The 22,324-nt window shown below is 40.8% G+C and overlaps 2 protein-coding genes across 2 annotated transcripts in view; one reads left to right on the forward strand and one right to left on the reverse strand.

Annotated features, from left to right (window-relative positions):
• ARFGEF3 (ARFGEF family member 3) overlaps positions 1 to 22,324 on the forward strand; it is a 186,519-nt gene that overhangs the window by 47,488 nt on the left and 116,707 nt on the right. Inside the window, exons 4-5 of the mRNA XM_032160177.2 lie at positions 1,030 to 1,161; positions 21,385 to 21,453. Coding sequence (XP_032016068.1) covers positions 1,030 to 1,161; positions 21,385 to 21,453 — 201 coding nt within the window. The remainder of the gene's footprint in view (positions 1 to 1,029; positions 1,162 to 21,384; positions 21,454 to 22,324) is intronic.
• PBOV1 (prostate and breast cancer overexpressed 1) lies at positions 9,283 to 9,968 on the reverse strand. The gene is given in 3 exon segments (XM_032160190.2): positions 9,283 to 9,403; positions 9,405 to 9,583; positions 9,586 to 9,968. Coding segments are annotated over 3 exon segments (405 nt in total). The 5' UTR covers positions 9,752 to 9,968; the 3' UTR covers positions 9,283 to 9,343.

The following is a 22,324-nucleotide window of genomic DNA, read 5'->3' on the forward strand; positions in this document are numbered from 1 at the left end:
GAAGACAAGACTTAGGTGGACCTGATAGCTGGTTTCAGATATTTTAGAAGCTTAATCTGTGTATCTCTGGGGGAAGATGAAGGAGTAGAAGTTGTGGGCAGGTGGGTTTTGGTACAATCTGAGAAATAATTTTATGAAAATGAGAAAGAGATAGAAAAAGCCTATCCTGTGAGGTAGACTTCTGGGAGTCCTCATAACAATGAATGTCTTCTTGTTGAGGTTTTGGGAGGATGCATTTTCTGATGGGGAAATACATTAAGATTTCTGGATTCCTAAATAATTCCTGGATAAATGACAGCTCACATTAGGAAGTAAAAAGGTAAAAACCTGAAAAACGATCTTGTCTACAAGACCTTCTTTCCTGTGACGAAGCCACATTTAGAAAGCATATGTGTGTGCGTGACTAGTGGGTAGGGCTAGATTCCTCTTAGCGTGATCATTCTCCATCCCCACCACCTCAATACCTTATATGGCCGGCACATCAGAGTTTCACTTGATGGAATTTAGAATGAATAATCCCATAACAGGAAAAGGTCTTTGCCAAAAACCGTTTACTCAAGGTTGCATGCATTTTTCTTTTCTTTAGAGACAGAGTCTTGCTCTGTCGCCCAGGCTGGAGTACAGTGGTGTGATCTTGGCTCACTGCAACCTCTGCCTCCTGGGTTCAAGCAATTCTCCTGCCTCAGCTTCCCGAGTAGCTGGGATTACAGGCACCCACCACCACGCCTGGCTAATTTTTGTGTTTTTAGTAGAGACGGGGTTTCACCATGTTGGCCAGGCTGATCTCGAACCCCTGACCTCGTGACCCGCCCTCCTCAGCCTCCCAAAGTGCTGGGATTACAGGCATGAGCCACTGCCCCTGGCCGCATGTTTCTTTTTAACGGCACATAGCGTTAAGTTCTTTCCTAATGGCCTCCAGCTACATGCCTCCCTAGTAAGAAAACTGATCATCAATCCATAGTAAGGTACAACCAAATAAGGCAGCAGGGGAGAGCCTATCTATGATCACTGCCTTGTGCCTCTTTACAGAAGCTTCTGTCGGAAGAGAGGTTTGTATCCATGGAAACAGATTCTGATGAGAAGCAGCTGCTCAATCAGATCCTGAATGCCGTGAAAGTGACGCCTTCGCTCAACGAGGACCTGCAGGTGGAAGTGATGAAGGTTGGTTTGACGTGGCCACGAGTGTGCGTCATTGGGACGGGAACACATCCTGATCCCCTGCACTTGTTATCTGAAAATGCCTCTGCGTTGTGGTCATGTCAGCTCATCTTCATTTGGAACGGATGCTTGTTATTCTTGCTCATGGTCCCCGTAAATTACTCTGATGGTTTAACATCAGAAGGGACAATTTCAGTCAATCCTTGAGATTTTTGGCCTCATTCTGCATTAAAGGCCGTTAGAAAGTGTGTTTGTAACCTTTTAAGAGAATGTATGTGAGTACTTCCAGTGTGGAGTAGATCTGATTATTCTGGGTATTCTGCCTGCTTGCATATGTTAAAGCAATAATAATAATAATGTTTTGATATATACTGAGATTTCAGAATGGTCAGTTTAGGGGGAGAAAGACCACAGTTGGGAGGCATGTCAGAATACACATCTTTTTTTTTTCTCCTTCAAATTATATGAAACTTAACCTCTCTCATTCCAAGTAACACCTTCCTTTTAGGGATAGCATCTCTCCCTCCTGCTTTCCCTTTCTTTTAAGAATCACCATGACTGGGGGTTCCCTTATGCTGACCAGAGTGTGTCATATTCTCTGAGTGAATGGTGAGTTGGGCGGAAAGGATAGAAACTCTGCCCCTTAACAGCACCTTGGTCATGGTAACACAGCAGGAACCAACAAGAAAGCTTTTAATAATGCATTCTGTCCTTTTCCTCTCTTGAGGAACATACGTTGAGGAATATTCAGGAATAGTTGGTGTCATCCAGTGGTGCATTTCTTCCTGGAAATGCACTGAAGGATTTTTGTCTTAGATAAGAGACTGCACTTCTCCTGGTTTCAGTTTCTCCATTCAGAAAAGACTGACTGCAGTCATGATATTCTCTTGATGTCCTCGGCCTCACCCTAACCCTGTTGGTGGGTAGTTCAGGTGATGATTAAGAGCTCAAACTCTGAAGCCAGCCTGTCTGGGTTTCAATTCTTATTCTCCCACTTCCTAACAGAATGTCCTTGGACAGATGCCTCAGTCACTCTACCTTGATTTCCTTGTGTGTAAAATGGGGGCAATAGTAGTACCCACCCAATAGGATTGTTTTCAGAATTAAGTAAGTGACATTTGTAAAGAACATAGCACAGTATCTGGCACAAAGCTAGTGCTTTAGAAATGTTATATATCACTACTTGTACCACTACCGCCTCCTGCTGCTGATTCAGAATCTCGGTGGATGGGAGTAGGAATGTGCAGCCTTCACTAGCATCCCAACTGATTCTTAAACACAATGAACATTGATGATGCCTGAGCTAGCTGATCTTTAGGATTTCATTCATCTTTAACTCTCTTGGATTCTGGAATGTACAGTTTTGCCTTATCCTTTAAGTTTGGCAGCTGTGCATTCTTAGGAACCACAGAGTGACCCCTTCTAGCGTTGTTTTACTTCTCCACCATATCTGTGCCACTCTTGAAAAAGAGGCAAGACCAACTGCCATGCTAATCACTTTTGTAACTTCAAAGTGCAACCTGTGAATCTTTCTTCTGCTATTAGGTCTCCAAATACTGGAGAGTGAGCTTTGGTGTCATACTAAGAGACGCAAGTCAGATTACATATTATTCTGGAAATTCTCCCAGGAATAGTTTTTTGTGGAATACAGAAATTTGTATTAAAAATTAAAATGAGGAAGTACCCATTCTTTTAGGAGCTATGCACAAGCAGAATGTTTAATGGTTATGTCAACAGTAGCACCTGTTTTGAAAACTTTTACTTGCTTTCTGATTCCATCCAGCCCAGCAGTGCCTTCTGCTAGCCTTGCTGAAGATAGGAGTTGACTCCACCAGAACTCCACAGGTTAACTCCACCAGAAATCATGGAAAGCCTGTCTTAATGGACTCTCCAATGACACCATTATAAACCTTGATACATTTAGTTAATGTCTGGGAAGAAAGCCAGACACTGTCAGAAAAAAGAAAAACAATAAATTTGTCAGTCTTTACAATGAGATTTCCAAAATGCTTAAAAAGATAAGGGCCTTTGTTACATGCTATTATTTTTTTAATTGACAGATAACGTAGTATGCTTTACCATGTACAACATGATTTTGAAGTCTATTTACATTGTGGAATGCTTAAATCTAGCAAATTAACAAATGCATTACGTCACGTAGTTATCACTTTTGTGGTGACAGCACATAACAGCCACTGTTTACATTTTTCAAGAATATGTTGTCAGCTGGGCATTTGACTCATGCCTGTAATCCCAGCACTTTGGGAGGCCAAGGCAGGGGGATGGCTTGAGCCCAGAAGTTTGAGACCAGCCTGGGCAACATGGTGAAACCACATCTCTACAAAAAAATACAAAAATTAATGTAGAGAAGTAGGAATGCTTTTACACTGTTGGTGGGAGTGTAAATTAGTTCAACCATTGTGGAAGACAGTGTGGCAATTCCCCAAGGACCTAGAATTAGAAATACCATTTGACCCAGCTATCCCATTATCCCATTACTGGGCATATACCCAAAGGATTATAAATCATGCTACTATAAAGACACATGCACACATATGTTTATTGCAGCACTATTCACAATAGCAAAGACTTGAAACCAACCCTTATGTCCATCAACGATAGACTGGATTAAGAAAATATGGCACATATACACCATGGAAATCTATGCAGCCATAAAAAAGGATGAGTTCATGTCCTTTGCAGGGACATGGATGAAACTGAAAAACCATCATTCTCAGCAAACTATCACAAGGACAGAAAACCAAACACCGCATGTTCTCACTCATAGGTAGGAAATGAACAATGAGAACACTTGGACACAGGAAGGGGAACATCACACACCAGGGCCTGTTGTAGGGAGGGATAGCGTTAGGAGAAATACCTAATGTAAATGACGAGTTGATGGGTGCAGCAAACCAACATGGCACATGTATACCTACGTAAGAAATCTTCACGTTGTGTACGTGTACCCTACAACTTAAAGTATAATTTAAAAAATGCCTCACACCTGTAATCCCAGCACTTTGGGAGGCCAAGGTGGGGGGCTCACGAGGTCAGGAGATTGGGACCATCCTGGCTAACACGGTGAAACCCCGTCTCTACTAAAAATACAAATAATTAGCAGGGCATGGTGGCAGGTGCCTGTGGTCCCAGCTACTCAGGAGGCTGAGGCAGGAGAATGGCATGAACCCGGGAGGCGGAGCTTGCAGTGAGCTAAGATCATGCCACTGCACTCCAGCCTGGGCGACAGAGCGAGACTCCATCTCAAAAAAAAAAAAAAAAAAAAAAATTAGCAGGCCATGGTGGTGTGTGCCTGTAATGCCAGCTGCTTGGGTTTCTGAAGCTGGAGAACTGCTTGAGCCTAGGAGGCAGATGTTGCAGTGAGCCGAGATCATACCACTGCTCTGTAGCCGGCAGAGTAAGACCCTGTCTCAAAAAAAATATATTGTCACTAAATATAATCATCTTGCTATATAATAGAGGTCCCGAAATTTATTCCTCCAACTTAACTATAACTGCGGATGAACCCAAAAGATATTATGTTAAATAAAATAAACCAGGCACAGAAAGACAAATACCATGATTTCACTCATATGTGGAATCGAAAAAAGTTGATCTCACGGAAGTAGAGAGTAAGATGATGATTGCTGGAGACTGGGGTGCCTAGAAGGGAGGGGTGATGGGGAGATGATAGGAAATATACCATTATTTTTAACTATTTAAATATTAGGATTGGGGAAAAATATTTCAGTTCACAACAAACCTAGCCTGAAGTTAATTTTTTGAAGTATACTTTTTGATAAACATTTTGGCCAAGCTGCTAGAAAATTAATGACAAGATAACTATACTTTGGGTAATGTTGTTATTAACATCAAATAAAACTTGATGGTAACCTGACTTTGATAGGTCACAAGTGAGGGCTGCATGATCATTCCCTATTTCTGAGATTGAAAATACTTGTTTCGATATAGAGATTGGTTCACAGTGTAGACTTTCTGGCTTAGAATAATAAGTTTTATCCCTCTTATCTCTGAACAAGGAATTTCTATATCAACTTTTTAGTAATCTCCAGAAGCCCACACCCTTTATCTTGTAATTCTGTAATACTTGTAATGATCCAAGTAAAACCTCTTAAATAAGTCCTTGTTTTGCTAATACCATTACTGTATTAAATGCTTTTACTGTATTTTCCCAAAAATTATAGAAGAGAGAATTAGATGAGTCCCCAGAGAAAAGAATGGATTTCCATTACATCTAAAGGGTATGTTAATTTAGTCTTGGCGCTTCTACATGACTCATTCTGATGATAAATTATTTAAGAAATTTCCTATAAAAATCTTCCAGTCATTTTATATAAGTATTTTGTAGGCACAGAAAACCTTTTAAAACAAGATATGGTGGACATCTTCAAATGTTGGTCTGGATATACTATACAGGAGGGATAAGGCCACACCATGCAGTTTTTATTTGTCTGTCCGACCACATTATAGCACATTGTTATAACAGATCCTAGGTGTTATTTTTTAGAAGTTAGATCATGCATTTTATTCACATATTGGTATCTGTTAGTGCTTATAAACATGAGAAATTGAACGGTGTCACACTCTAAAGAGTATGGAACAATTGTATTAAATTTCTGGAAAGAAAATAATATAGTTTCCTTTTGTAGAGATTTCTCCAAGATTAAACAGAAACTGGCCAATAATGAAATCCAATATTCCAAGGATAGTATTCTCACGTAGAAAGAAGACTTTCAATCAGAGGGTTAAAAAAAATCAGTGAAGCCTGCTTCCGACAAATAGGAATGAGGTTAAATCACTTAGTCTAGGAACGATTCTACATGGTTTTACTATTTAACAGGAAGGGGAGAAAAGGCAAGTTTGATTTATTGAAATGGCTATGGAACCCAAAGAAAAATTTTACAGAACTATAGAGAATCAGAAAGAGGCTCTGAAGATAGATTACCTTTGAAATGGATTAGTAGACTATTGAATATTTAGGTTAAATACTTGTCTGCTTTGGCAACATTTTCCTATGGTGTGTGCTATTTCCATAAATGCCAGGAAGCCTGTGTAGGAGCCGTGTACGGATCTAATGACTTCTCTGACAAGAGTAGTTAGGACTTGTTTCCCTTCTTTCTGATGGATAACCTTTAGTGAGGTTATTAACTGATACAGCTGGCTGAGTCTTCAAAGGCTGCCGAATGGAATTATGGGTGGCCGTTCGCCTCTGTAAGCATGTGGGAGATGTGGGCATCCTATCTGGGGAGGGCAGGCTGGCTTTGGCGATAAGGAAGGAGATGATGCTGGACAGTGAGAGAGCATTTGATGAATATTCTATTACTGGGTGTCTTTTTTGTGTGCATTTTTAGATAATAGAAGTGAATATTGATAGAGTGCTTTACAGTTTTTAAAGGAGAAATGACAAGGGCTGATCATTTAACATTTTTTATGCACCAGACACATTGATACTAAGGTCACACAGCTAATGAAATGACCAGGGCAGTATTCAGCCTGAGGTTAAACCTGTGCTCTTAAGTGGTGGGTTACCTTGCCTGCCAAGTCTATCCTGAGAGGCTTGTGGGTGCTAGTCACTGCTATTCTTCTTGTATAGATGATGGAGCAGAAAAGCCAAGTCACAGGCTAAGGAGGGGTAAAACTAAGAGTGGCTCGGAGTCCTGTGTGTTTTCTGTGTCCTCCCATGATAATGATATTCCCTCACTAGTCCTGTGAGCTAAATTCACATACGAAGAAGGAATCTAAGTGTCTTTTCCACTAAGTTAGCTAATCGGTCTGGTGTGTGTGTGTGTGTGTGTGTGTGTGTGTGTGTGTGTGTGAAAGAGAGGGAGAGAGAGTTGGGGAAAGGGAAAGAGAGTGTAATTTACCATTGGTTTTTTGTTTGTTTGTTTTTGGGGGGGACAGAGTTTTGCTCTTGTTGCCCAGGCTGGAGTGCAATGGTGCAATCTCAGCTCACCGCAACCTCCACCTTCCGGGTTCAAGCAATTCTCCTGCCTCAACCTCCCAAGTAGCTGGGATTACAGGCATATGCCACCAAGCCCGGCTAATTTTTTGTGTTTTTAGTAGAGATGGGGGGGTTCCACCATGCTGGTCAGGCTGGTCTTGAACTCCCGACCTCAGGTGATCCACCCACCTCCCAAAGTGCTGGGATTATAGGCGTGAGCCACCGCGCCTGGCGGGGGTATTTTTATATAACAAAAGCCTAGTAAACATCTATAGAAAATACACAGATGAGTGAATCGTGGGCAAAGAGTTTACTATTTGTATGGTTGGTAGTCCTAAGCTTCAGGGTGTCCAATTAGAGTTCTGGTATTACAAAGTGGAAGGGAGTGTGCTTTTAAATTATGTATCAGTACTGCCGTCAGTGCCTTGGTCTGGGAGCAAGAAACACGACAAAGGAAGAAAGACTACGTTTGAGTCCCCTCTCGGTAATGTTTTAATGGCGGTCTTACACTTGGGAAGTTTCTTCAGATGGTTAGTTTTGATGTTCTTAACTCGGGGCCTTTGGTCTTCTAGAGTTCCTTTTGGAAAGAATGTGATCAGTAGTGAAGTTTGAGAGTGAAATGGCTAATTTGTCTTGCTGCTTATAACACGGAGAAATCTCTTCTTAGCCTGAAGCCACTGAGACACTTCAGAAGATTTGTAGCAATCTCTAGTGTCAAGGAAAAATCCAATGTTTGATGAAAAATATTTAACTCCTGAATGTGTCGTTGTTGGAGGTTGATCTAACAAGTTTGCAAACATATTGTTTGTGCAGTTAATGCAGGGAAGTGTCTAAAATATGTGGTTCTGCTAAGTAAATGGTTCTCAAACAGCCTTCCCTCTTCCTGCTCATAAGGTTGAGTGATGAGAATCTTTTTCTACTTTGCAAACAGACTAATATAATTCTTACTAAGTTTTCCTCCCGTCTTTCTTTACCCTTTGATATGACTGCCTTCGGCAGATGGTAAAAATATATGAAAAAGTAATGAACAAACATTGAAAGCCTAGAGATGTGATTTTCCTTTAAATAGTTTATGCATTATTTTTGAGATGGAGATTTTCATATTATCTATTAATATCTTTTTAAAGCACCACCATTTCCAAGTGTTAACTATATTTGAGAATCACTCTACTAAGTGTCTTTAAACTTTTCTCACATAATCTTAATTTAAGTGCATATAAATGCAGAGGCCCTCATCACTTACTCTGGGTGTTCTGTAGTTCCAAATAGAATGGGAAGGTTCTCTGATTTTTTAATCACTTATTCAGCAAATATGTGATTGTTTTCTATGTGTCAGGCACTGTGCTGGGCACAGAAGATCCCATAGTGAAGAAAACGGTGGCTCACGCTTGTAATCCTAGCACTTTGGGAGGCCGAGGCGGGCGGATCACGAGGTCAGGAGATCGAGACCACGGTGAAACCCCGTCTCTACTAAAAATACAAAAAATTAGCCAGGCATGGTGGCGGGCGCCTGTAGTCCCAGCTACTCGGAGAGGCTGAGGCAGGAGAATGGCATGAACCCGGGAGGCGGAGCTTGCAGTGAGCCGGGATTGCACCACTGCACTCCAGCCTGGGCGACAGAGCAAGACTCTGTCTCAAAAAAAAAAAAAAAAAACCAAAGAAAAACACAATCTGTGTTTAGAGGCCAGTGATAGAGTCAGAAATCAATTAAATATATAAATACGCTAGTCCCCACTTATCCAAAGTTTCACTTTCCTTAGTTTCCATTACACATTGTAATGTCTCCTAAACTCTTGACTCAGGCACGACTTGAAAATTTCACTAGTTACTAAGCGAAAATTAGTGATATACTATAAGTATTGTTTTTATCCCTCTGGTGCCTAGCAGAGCATCTGGCACATGGCTTACTAATTGCTCATTAGTTTAGTTATTGACTAATGGAGAGACAGAAACACATGTGGTAGTTTTAATGGCCCACTAGGATAAATAACAAACTAAATTGAGATAATAGATAATAATCTATGAGTTCAAGATTGAGAAAGATCAACATGGGTTTGTATTTTATAATTGAAATAACCTCCTACATCATCAAATTCTTTTCATAAGTAAATTGAAGTTGGAATGGTTCAGTTACTTGGCTGGGCTTAAACAGTCATTGGTAGCAGAATTGCCTTTTCAACCATTTTTATTTTTCTGGAAAGGCTTTGCAGCAGGGCTGAGAGTTTATATGGTCTGTGGATGTATAGTTTTGGATAGGTAGAGAAGACAGCATTCCAGACCTAGGGGTCTGAGTTAACTGCAAGGTCAATGCGAATAATATGGCTTCTGAAGATAATGAGGAACCTTTCACTGAGGAACCTTTCATGGTCAAGTGTGTCTGCAAGGGTGTGAGAATGGCATGGTGTGACTGTTCTGCGGAATAATCAATGAACGCTGTTGCCTTTTGACTTCTTTTTACTTTGCTTTTTTTCGAAATGTCTTGTTGCAGAATGGTAAGAGCGCAGCTTCTGGAGCTAGAATGCCTGGTAGCCTTGGGAAGTTACTTAATCTGTGCCTCAATTTTCTGATCTGTAAAATGTGAATAATATTGTGCATATCCTCATATTTCTGATTCCTTAAGAAGGCCCTCATATTTACTACTGTAAATTGAATTGTAGCTCTGTAGCGTAGAAGAATAATTTTGTAAATTATTGTACATCAATTAGCCACCTCGATATATTTAAGGTCCTAACCATCAGCCATGATTCCACAATCTAAGGAAAACACCCGCTCTTTAGCTGAGCCAATGTTTCTGTTCCATCCTACGAGGTAGAGTTCTATGATTTGATTATTCCAGAAGAGCTCTGTAATTATTGTTTCAGATGTAGAGAATCAGGTTGGCTCTAGCCCTTTAACAACCCTATCTTGAGGGGCTTGCTTGGTCAGGTCTGTAAGTATCAACAATAAAACTATCAAAAGTTCTGTGTTTATACGGGCAGAGACTATTTGAGATGAGGCCCTCATTCTGCAGAGAGTCTGAGAGGGAAAGAGAAAAGGAAGGAGTGAGGGTGTTATCTGGAGCATACCAATGAAATTTGACTTCTTAAAAACACAGCTGTGAGATTAAGTCAAAATCTGCTTGTTACAGATTAAACTTGAAAAAATAAGTCATGGAACTTTTAAATTTGTTGCTTTTTTAGACCTTATTTTTTATTGGTTTATTAAGCAAATATATTTTTGTTGCCAACAGTGCATAAAACTATATAGGATTAAAACCAAAATATTCAAAGGCAACGGTTTATAATTCAGTAGGAAAGCAATAAAGAGGCAGCCAGTTACCACAATTCAAGGTAGCTGTGTATGTTTAATCAGAAGAAAAGTTCAGGAGGCACATTCAGGAGGAAGAAGCATGTTTAGCAGGGCAGAACATCCTTTTAAGGAGCAGACACTGTTTGAGTTGGACTTTGAAAGGTAGGTGGGATTCAGATAATTAGGTTGGGAGAGAGGGCATTCTTGGTAGAGAAAAAAAGTCCTGGGGATGGAAACTGGTATTAGTGAGGGATAGTGGACGATGAGCCTGAAAGGGAAGTTGAAGAGGTTCTAGAGGGCCTGCTCTCTGTAAGCAGGCAAGTGATCCAGCCAGAGCTGGGTGTTAAACATGGAAGGTGACGAGAGGGAGGATGGGTTTGCAGGATGATTCGGGAATCAGCAGAACCAAGTCATTGGCATCGTGAAATATCTTACTGGAAGAGGCTGAGCCAGAGGTACCAGGACAATCCAGGTAGGTAGCAGTAGGAAGGTGCCACCTGTGCTGAATGCAGAAAGGTGTGGCTGAGTGCACTGACCTGGTTTGCAGAATAAGGAGCAGCTGGTGACTGGCAGTGACGTGGGCAGTGAGTAGGTGGGGAAGGGAAAGCCCAAGTTGCCTGCAGGACTCACAGCCAGAGTTTCTGGTTGAGTGATGGTCTTAAGGGGCTAATTTAAGAGATAGAGACTGAGTTCATATTATCAGGTCTCAATATTTGTATTTAAATTTTGACATATGTGTGTGTGTGTGTATAACATTTTAAAAGATGAATTTAAAGAAATGCTAGTAGTTTAACATTATGGGCATTCCAAAAGAGAAAAAGTTAATTGTAAATCCCCTCATGTTGACTGATTCTTGTATACTGATTTCTCATCATATCTACTTATGTGTTTATAGTTATATTCATTGTGTGTATAGGATTTTTTTTTCTTTTCTCTTCTCTTTTCTATTCCTTTTCTTTTTTTCTGCAGGGTTTCACTGTCACCCAGGCTAGAGCTCAGTGATGCAATCACACAATCACAGCTCACTGCACACAATCACACAATCACAGCTCACAGATCACTCAGGTGATCCTCCCACCTCAGCCTCCTGGGTGCGCCACTATGCTCAACCAATTTTTGTATTTTTTTTTGTATAGACAAGGTTTTGCCATGTTTCCCAGGCTGGTCTCGAACTCCTGCGTTCAAACAATCTATCTGCCTTGGCCTCCCGAAGTGCTAGGATTATAGATGTGAGCCACCACAGCCAACCTGTTTCTTGCTTTATACTTTAAATCATAAGCATTTTCTACATGGTTCTCTCTATATATCTATATCTATATAGTCCTTTAAGTACATTTTTAATGTTAGCATAATTAAGAATTGTATTTATTTTTATTTTTCTGTTATTTCCATTTTATTTATTGCCAATACAGAATACTTCCTGTATGTTCTGCATGAAAGAGAAATCTGTAGGCTGCCCTAAGCAACTATCTGTAATTTATATCTTTATTTCTATGAGAAAATGCATCCTGCACTCTACTGAAATTTTAGGCTAGAGTCTATTTCTAAAACATGAACTACTTGTACAATGGAACAAAAAAATAAGTCTTTTCCACTCAACTTTTGGGTGCAAGTTCTAATACTCTTGCTGGTCTTCACGTCTAATACACTTGCTGGAAGGACATCGACTCAGCCCTTCCACAGTAATTTCCTTTTCTTTTTCCCATCTTAATCACATGTTATCATCCAGCAGTAATCAACACATAACTGACCAATCCAGTTTGTTCTTCATAAGGGTTGGAATTAGTAGATCTCATCTTGGCCAACTAAATTGCCTTGCCATATAAACACAGCTGAATCTCCTAGAATTCACTTGAAATAGTAAAGCAAGTTCATATTCTAAAATAAATATGGTTGAGACTATGTCTCATGTATTGGAAACCACCCCAAAATACAGTAGGTATTTCAGGCTGGGCTCAGCTGTCCTGTTCTTTTGCTGATCCCAGCTGTGCTTGCTCATACATCTTCGGTGAGTTGGTGGCTTGGCTGGGGATGGCTGACTTACAATTGTTGCATTAGGTCCAAGTGGGAAGACTGGTACCTCTTTCTATAAGGTCTTTCATTTTCTAGCATGGCAGGTTATCTACATAGTGGCAGTGTCAGGGAAAATTGAGGAACTCAGAGGCCCTAAGTGTTTTGGGGGTTTGGTTTGTTTGCTTGCTGATGTCCCATTGGTCATTTCAAGCTAATGGTCACTCCATACCTCATATTTAAAAGGTAGGGAAATAGATTGTTTCTTGTTGGGGATATCTACAGGGGTAATTAAGAATTTTAGAACGAGAAATGTTTAGCTGTTTACCATATTAGAGCCTTAGTGAAGTTGATGTGATTTTCATGGAATTGCTCAAAAGAAATTATTTGGTCTAATATGTCAATATTTATTTGTGATGTTTAGAAACTGAAATTAAGGATTACAACCTTGGGAAAATGTTGACTCTAGAAATAGATTTGTGAGTCCTCTAGTTAGAGATGACAGTTATAAGACTTGGCCAGGGGAGAAAGTTTAGAATGGAGAAGAAAATATAAATAATGAACAGATTATTTGTTCGAGTGAATTAGCTAAATTAATTATAACTAATATTTACATATTTTTTCTGTGACTCTCACTGTTACAGTATTTCCTAGAATTCAGTGCTAAGGGCATATCTGATGAATATCAATAACTTATTCCTAGTGGCAATCAATAAAGGCCAGAAAAGAACCCGTGACATGACCAATAACCAATGAGGAATTTGAAAGATTTTCCACCTTGAGTATTTAGGAGCTCTAGCAAAATATGTAGACTAAAAAATCTCTCAGAATAGCTGTTTGCCAGAAATTTGGCAAGTTGAGCCAGAAAGTGATTTGGTTGATAACCTGCTAATAGTGGTAGATGTTTTATGAAATAAAATAACGATGCATTTTCTTAGAGTCAAAAATAAAGATTGAGGTTGTAGCCCAGCTACTTGTTGTGACCTCTAATCCAGTCTCTGAAGCAAAGGGAAGGATCAGTGGCTCATCCTAGTTCTTCTCTGGAAGTCCTAGATTCTGGCTCTCAGCCTTTTGGAATTGGAACAGTGTTGTAGAGCAGGGGCTTCCAATCTTTTAGCTTCCCTGAGCCACATCGGAAGAAGAATTGTCTCAGGCCACACATAAAATACACTAACACTACTGATAGCTGATGAGCTTAAAAAAAAAAATTGCAAAAAAAACTCATAATATTTTAAGAAAGTTTATGAATTTGTGTTGGGCCACATTCAAAGCTGTCCTTGGCTACATGTGCCCCATGGGCCGCAGGGTTGGACAAGCTTGTTGGTAGAAGTTCTGAGTTATGTCTACAAGGCATGTGGGATAGAAATGAATGAAACAGTAGTTCTCAGGTGGGAGCAATTTTGTCCTCAGGGGACATTTAGCAATTCCTGGAGACATCTTCGCTTGTCACAACTGGCAGTGGGAAGGAGGAGCTGGGGGAATGGGGGTATTGCCACTGCCATCTACTGGGTAGAAGCCAAGGATGCTGGTAAATATCCTACAATGAGCAGGACAGTCCTGCCAACAAAAGGAATTATTTTCTCTAACATGCGAATAGTGCTGAGATTGAAAAACCTTGATCAAAGTAAGAAAAAAGGTTTGTCTTTGTCATCAACATTTTATTTTTTTTTTAAATTTCAATAGCTCTAGGGGTACAAGTGGCTTTTGGTTGCATGGACAAATTGTGTAATGGTAAAGTATGAGATTTAGTGAACATGTCGCTTGGGGAGTGTACCTTGTACCTCATATATAGTTTTTTATCCCTCATCCTCCTCCCTCCCCCATTCTGAGTCTCCACTGTCTATTATACCACTCTGTGACATCCATAATTTAAATTGAAATAAGGAAATGTCCTCTGAAAATTCCTTGTTTACTCTGTGACTCCATCCCTCCCTCACTCCAAAGATAAACATTCTGCCATTTTGCGAACTTCAGAAGACTAAGTCTGCTTTGTTGTTTGTGCCTGAACCATGAGGGAAAAAAATCTCTGTTTACATTTCATGGTCGAGGTACACTTTCAGCAATGAACACTCCGTTTGGCTGCACATGCAGAAGGCGGCACACCCTTCACCCCATAGAAGGGCGTTTGGTGTCTCAGTATTCCTGTGCTTGTCACTGAATTTTGTGTTCTTGCTGCCGAATTTGACAGAGTAAAAAAAGAACTGGAGTGTTTCTAAAGAGAAGGAATTATGTAATGATTTTTAACTTTATGAAGTTTAAAGCCAATCTACATGAGAGGCCAGAAGGAAATGTGTGTTAAGCAACAAAGCTAAATTCTCAGCCAGCACCAGAGTCGGGCTTTGAAATGCGCCTGGCATTAAGGTTTTCACCATACACCAAGAGAGAAAAATGCAAGGCCTTCTGTGGGCTGTACCTTTTGGAGCCCTAACTAGCTTATTTTGTTTGGTTTGATTTACAAATAACATCTGATATTTTGAAAAATGAAACCACAGTTCCCCCCAAGAAGGAGTTGTGTGTTAATTAAGATAATTTTTAACAGTTTAAGAAAAAGGAAAAATAATTTCTTGTTCATTCAATATGCCCACATGCCCACCATATGGCATGGAGGTAGACTGACTCCCCCAAATCAGCTCACATTTTGATGGTACCCTTTTCTTTCCCCTAGGTTTAATTTATTATGTGTGTTATAACGTGAAATTTAGAGTTCCATAAAAGGATGAATACAGCATTACACCTTGTGTATTATGTGTTAGACCCTGACATGCCTTCCCAGAGGGCACTGCATTTTCCCATTCAGAATGTTCATTATAGCTTATTGTAACTTTTTATTTTATGACCATCTTCATACCAGATGTTAGCTCTGCAAGATAAGAGATTATCTTATTTGTTCACTACTGCGTGTCCAACACCTACACTGGATGTGGCCTCTAGCAACACCTCAGCAGATATTTGTTGAGTGAATGAATGGGAGCCTGAATAATCCAGCACACAGGTAGATGTAGTGTGGCCATGAGCTGCTCTCTCATCACTTTAGGAATAACTTCTTCACCCCCGAATCCCCTGGAAATGGTCCTGCAGAGGGCTCTGTTGAAACCTTGATAGAAATGAGCTCTTCAACTCATAAATCCTATACAAGTTACCATTTATGATGGAGAGTGCAGAAGATAGATAGGTTCTCAGCAGAGCACAGTGGTAAATATCAGAAATGTCTCATCGGAGATGCTTTCTGGTTATACTAGAGATGATTTTCTCCCCATCCAGAGCGAGGTCCTGCCAGATTAGTGTAATTTGGTAATCCCTCATTCAGGATTACCAAATTATAATTTCCCTAACTAGATCACCTGAAACTCCAGTATTACCTTACTTGGTTACAAAAACTGCCTTTCACCAGTCAGTCCACCTGGATCTGACATTCAGATGCCCAGAACAGTTTTCTTCCATACCACCAGGGCTGTTTTACTACATTGGCTACACATTTTACAATAATGAGTAGGCACATAGATGCACAGTTCCACTGAAACTGTGAGGCTGACCATTCATCTGGACATTTTATAGAAGATACTGAGCATGGGCCAAGGCCCAGCTGCTCCTAGCACCTCCCAGGGCCCAGCAAGTTGCTGTAAACATGGCAGGCATCACAAAAGGTAGACCTTACTGCTAAGAAGCTGAGAAATCAAATGGTGTGTGCGTGTGTGTGTATGTGTGTAAGTATACAGATTTAAGTAGTGTATCTAAACTGTTCTAAATAAGTGCTATAGGAATAAGCATTTTGAGTTGTCTGCCCATTCTGTATCATTAAATATTGTATATTATGCAATTTGAGCAAATTATATTTCTGTTCTCCAAAGCATGTTACTTCATTAATATATAATATAAAGCTTTGTAAAATATGTGGGAGTGGTGGGGCATGAGAGATTTCAGCCAGGTTCACTAGGACAGTAGGGGTTGGTGGGAGGGCAGTGATAGGATGGTACCCAGGTTTCAAGCACAGGTGACCATTGCCTTCCACTCTCCCTGCATCTTTTTTCCAAATGCACAACAGTCAGTTCATTGCCACTGGAACAACTAGGATCTGTCTTCGACATCATCTAGATCTTATTAAGTGCCTATTTTATCTCTCTGACTTCCAATTTGCCCTAGTTTATCTCCTTTTAGCTGTAATTTATTGGCCTGACCAGCCCTAATATGTATGAAACACTTAACATAAGGCATTTAAATTGACATCTAGTAAAGTTCCAGCTGGTCTTTCCAACATCATCCCTGGCCTCTGCTTTCACGCTTCCATGCCTTGCTCATGACACTTCCTTTGGTTGGTGCATCTTTCCCTCCCTTTTCTCTCCAGTCTTGGCGCTTTGTTCACATGTCCTCTCGTCTGCAAAGTCTGTCTTCTCCAAAGTTATTGTGTCTTCTAGCCTTCCAAATTATTATTTACCTCACAATTGCAAAAGCACTTATCACAGTCAGCCTTGAAGAACAGTTGCAGGCATTCATTTCTCCAATAGATGGTGAAGGTTTTTTTAATGTCAAAGACTGTGCTTTCTTTATATTTGTAATCCCACAACAGTTAGAACCTTAGTGAATAATGACTGGAATTGAATAGTAGCCTAAAAGGGAGGACAGAAGGAAGAAAGTGGAACTGGATCAGAAAAATGAGAACTTGTGGCATTGATAAGACATGGAGAGAAAACCCAAAGGTTCTGTGTTTTCAATATGGATTATCTGATATTTCTAATTTTTTTTACTTGAAATAAGCCTAATCATCTATGTTGGAATAGCTACCATGTAGCATGGCCATGGAGCTGGTCTCTCATCACTTCAGGAATCACTTCTTCACCCCTGAATCCCCTGGAAATGGTCCTGCAGAGGGCTCTGTTGGAACCTTGATAGAAATGAGCTCTTCAACTCATAACTCCTATACAAGTTACCATTTACGATGGAGAGTGCAGAAGATAGATAGGTTCTCAGCAGAGCATAATGGGAAATATCAGAAATGTCTCATGGGAGATGCTTTCTGGTTATACTAGAGATGATTTTATCTCTACACAAGTCAAATGAGACTTGTGTAGCTTCTGTGAGAAGACAGGCTTAAAGGTCTGTCTCATCTGCACTATTTCTTTAAACATTCATTTAATTTATTTGTTCCTGTAACTATCCTTGGGAGGTGGGATCGGAATTTTAAAGGTAAAGGGCTAGAGGGCATAGACAAAGTCACACAGCAATTAAACACCAAATCACATGCATGATCATGTCTCATTTGTGGCCCTGACATCACAGCCTCTGCTCTGCCCTGATTGTGGTTGCGGGGCAGGGCGTGCCTGACAGAGAAACCCCCGATCATGACCAGGACATGTCCTTGGGACAGGATTAATTCAGGATGTTCTTTAAAGAGCACGTCTGTGATTCTGTACTCGTCATCATTATCTGTACACATCCATCCCTCTCTCATCTCAACGTGACCACACTTTCTAGATTGTTGTCACTTGTGCCCAAATCTTGCAACAAATCAGCTTTGCTTTCTCCTTTCAAGTCTAATTCTAATTTTTTTTCCCTAAACCCAGGGTTTCTGTACACATTTTAAATTGAGGGATTGCTTCTTGCATATAGTAGCTATACAATTATCTGGGACTTTTATTAGCCATTGTAATGATTTTTCCCTTTTCATGGAAAGCTTTGCCGCTGTTTTCCCTATTTTCCATGTGGCTCATTTATGGAGGCAGTTTCTGCAAGCTGGTATAGATTGCAAGACGCTGCCCATGAACTCAAGCTCCTGCTGTTCCACGGTAATTTAGTCAATATGCTTTAATGACCCTGTGAAGGATATATTTTTAATAAAATTGCCCTCAATATTTAGCTGCTTCTGTTTTCCATGGGGCCAGCGTGCTCAGAATGTTAATCTAAATTTGTTGCCCTCTCATTATGCAATGGAAGTCAGATGATTTCAATTTGTTATTGCCCTAAATTTTCTACCCCTAGTCTGTGTTTTAATCCAGCGAATTAATACATGCTAAGCATTGGGAGCATCAACAGTTTCAATAAGTCATTTTTATCTGCTGCATCATCCTGGCTAGATGCTCTGCCCTTAATACATCTTGTGAGTCCCAGGAGGGCATGGACACCATCAGCCCTGTAATTAAAATCTGCTGTGCTTTTCATGCAACAAACTGCATGAGCTTAAGGAACTGGCTCTGTTAATGTGCTTTACCTTCCTTTCATTATTTCCTGTTGTTTCCAGGGTTGTTTTTGTTTTTGTTTTTTTTCCATATAGGTCAGTGAGTCTTTGACTATTGGTGGCCAGACATTAGGTGTGGAAAGCCTTCCTTCCAACATCTTGTGAACATGGTCAGCATTGGCTGGGGGCCTGGGCGCAGGTATCCTCAGTTTCTGTGGACTGTTGCAGGGAGGCCTCCCTCTACATATGCTGGGCTTCCCTGAAACACAGGGAGTCAAGCTTCCTGCATTCCCCTGAGAATCTTGATTACCGATACTGCTAACTCAACACCCTCATGAAGACCTCACCATGGGAACTGCTCCTGCTTCTAGCCGCTGCTCCGAAAAGCGGCTCTTGCTCACAGAAAACTGGGTCAAGTTTTAAACGCTTCTTCCTAAACCCACCTTTGTGTACCTTGCATGAACACATAGAGCCGCGGAAGGCAGAAAGTCGATCGTCAGTCCTATAAGCAATGTTAATAATTAACCAGTGCGGACAAATATTTGCCATCATTATTTTCATATTGTAAAGTGGTGCCAGTCTTTATTGCCAATACTTAAAAAATCAAGAGCCCAGATGGACCAAGTGGCCTCTGCTGGCCACCACCACCTCAGACTCCCCGCTCCCCTCCATGAAACATGGCACTAAAAATAAAAAACCTCAAAGTAAGAGAGCATCATGTGACAATGTCCTGAGGGCCTTTCAGAGGCTCCACAGATGGTACAGTCTAATGAGAAGATTGCAAATAGGCAAACAAGTCATTTATGAGACTGATGTCTGCTCTGAAGTAAATGAAACAAGGAGATGTGATACTGAGTACTTTAGAGAGGGGGATCTAGGAATGTCTCTCTGAGGGGGCGATGTCTAAGACTGGAAAGAATCCAATCAAGCCACCTGGCAAAACAAATACAGGAGGAGCCAAGGACAGGGCTTTTCAGCCATGGGACCACCACTATGTACTTACAGGGGCCTGGAAGACGTAGCCTCCCTCCAAGCCCAGGATAGGTCCTGGTGACCCCGCTGTCCTCCGCTTTCATCCCTCCCTGCCTACCAAATCCCAACTCCCAAAGATTGTCATGAAACAAAAGAAAGCTATTTGCCGTGAGGCGAAGAGGCAGTTGCTCCCCAGTCCCTTTTTCTCAATCGCCATGGCACTGAGACAATTTTTTTTTTTTTTTTTTAAATGGAATCTCACTCTGTCACCCAGGCTGGAGTGCAACAGTGTGATCTCGGCTCACTGCAACCTCCGCCTCCCGGGTTCAAGCGATTCTCCTGCCTCAGCCTCTCGGATAGCTGGGATTACAGGCACCCACCACCACGCCCGGCTAATTCTTTTTTTTTTTTTTGTATTTTTAGTAGAGATGGGGTTTTGCCATGTTGCCCAGGCTGGTCTCGAACTCCTGATCTCAAGTGATCCGCCCACCTCAGCTTTGCAAAGTGCTGGGATTACAGGTGTGAGCCACTGTGCCCAGCCAACTGAGCTGATTTTTATCTGGTGTTGATTCTTGGATTAAGTCCCTTTAAGAATCAAAAGACTGAGGAGCACACCTGCAATTAATACCCCCCCCTTGTGACTAAATATGGCAAAAAAAATCTTTTTTCTCCCCTTTAATTGCATACATATTTGCTTTCTCTGAAGGAGCGACTGTTCCTAGGGCTGGCCTAGCTGACAGCTAAGACTGAGAGATGGGGAGAGATTTCTTGTCACATCTGACAATTGCAGTTTCCTGTATTAAGTAAATTTGCTAGGCTTCCATGCTCCTTCATGAATTGAACAGATGAGAAAAATGCTCAGAAGACTGCCCCTGGCAGGCTAAGCTGCAGGCAGGGCATGGCTGTGGGGTTTGAGATCAAGGAGCAGACACCACCTTCGTGTCTGTTTTCTGCAGCAAGAAAAGTCAGAGCTAAGTGAAGAGGGAGAGAGTAGCCTCTTACCTACAAATTGAGAAGCAATTCTTAAAATGCCACAGGCTTTTATTGATCTGTTCCCTAAAGGCTCTACAGGTAGAAAGTGAAGTTTTTAGTGGTCCTTAAATACCTTGCGAATGTCATTGACCCATTGTCTATGTATCTTGGAAAATAAGGGGAGTAAGTAAACCCCATGCAGCATTCTGGAGGAAATTGCAAGAGGGAAGAGGAAAATGCCATAAAAGAATTTCTCATTCCATGTGGATTTGGGAAGGGGATAGGAATAGAAAATGACACTGACATTTGAGTCCCAGAAGAGGTGGAGATGGCTTTGCCTAGCGTGTGAGTACATTACTTGAGTTCAACAACTTGCTACCTGTATGACCTTAGGTAACATATTTAATCATGGAGTTTTGGTTTTCTCACCAGTAAAACGGGAGCAATAATAATAACACTTATTTAGAAGGTCAACCTAGATAATTCATGTGAAGTGCCTAGCATTAAGCCTGGCATTTTTAAAATGACTGCTACTAAACAACTCTTTTGTGGTTTTTGCTGTTATTGGACACACCTCCTGGAGCTGTTGATAGATGCTGTTTCTGGCCAGTCTTGCAAGCCCTTTGCATGGGGAGAGATTAGCAGCCTTTGTTTTTTGCAGGATGGTCTCTACTTTATTAGGCAATGTGTGGCCACTAATGAGAAAGCAGTGAGTGGGATATAAGGAAACATTAGGTAAAGCAAATAGCAAAGGAATCATAAAAACAGGACTGCACAAATTGCATATGAAACAACAGTGAATTTCCATACTGTTAACCCCTTGTCTCTTCTTTCATCTCTCACTTTATTAAAGGTTTTACTGTGCATCACCTACACGCCAACATTTGATCTGAATGGGAGTGCTGTGCTGAAGATTGCGGAGGTGAGTACTGCTTGTGTCTGTGCCTCCTGTTCACAGCTGCTTTATCTCTAACTGGGATAAATATTGGGGTGGAACTAAGCCCCAGCACTGGAGTGAATTCTTCTCTGATTACTACCGTGGGGAATTTCCGCTAAGAAATTGATCTGTGGGAAGCATGCTGTGTGGTGCACCATCCTTAGTTGTAATGCCGTGTGTCTCAGAGCCCTGCATGCTTAGGTTTGCTTCACTTGAGGCCTTCACCATGTAAATAACAGTACTGGTTCCCCTTACCCTGCTCTACCCGGGTGTATTGCTTTCTCGGTCTAATTTGCCTATGATTCATTGAAAAGCATTTGATTAAAAAAAATAGTTTTTAAGAAACCAAGTAGGAGATTTAGAGAGATGTTTATAGATTAAATCCCCTCCCCATCTTCAAAACCCTGAAGAATGCCTTTTGAAATGATCATTGGAAAGCCTTCTCGTTTCAATCTGTATTGCAGCCCAGAGTAATGTGTGCCTTCCAGCACGCCCAAGAATGTGTCCAACAGAAAACTTGGCTTCTTGAATGCCTGGCATATGCCTTTGGCTTTTGGAAACACTATCATTTCAAAGCTGAACTTTAATATGCTTGGAATAATTTCCCTTCCATTTCTTGAAAAGAATATCTACTGGATTTGTATGTTCTGATAAGAGTATACATTCAAACCACAAAGAGGAATGATTTTCTGAGTTCTGAAATGATGGAGAAAAAGGCTAATTATCAGCACCCATGGAGAGTACTTATATTAGCAGATACATGTGCTTTTTATGGTATCATGTGGTATTAAAGAGCGAAAATTAAGAGAAAATTATTTTTGAGCATGTAGAAAATTTTTATGTGACTGTCAAAAGA

Source organism: Hylobates moloch, unplaced genomic scaffold (assembly GCF_009828535.3).
Source record: "Hylobates moloch isolate HMO894 unplaced genomic scaffold, HMol_V3 SCAFFOLD_2, whole genome shotgun sequence".
NCBI classification, from domain to species: Eukaryota; Metazoa; Chordata; class Mammalia; order Primates; family Hylobatidae; genus Hylobates; species Hylobates moloch.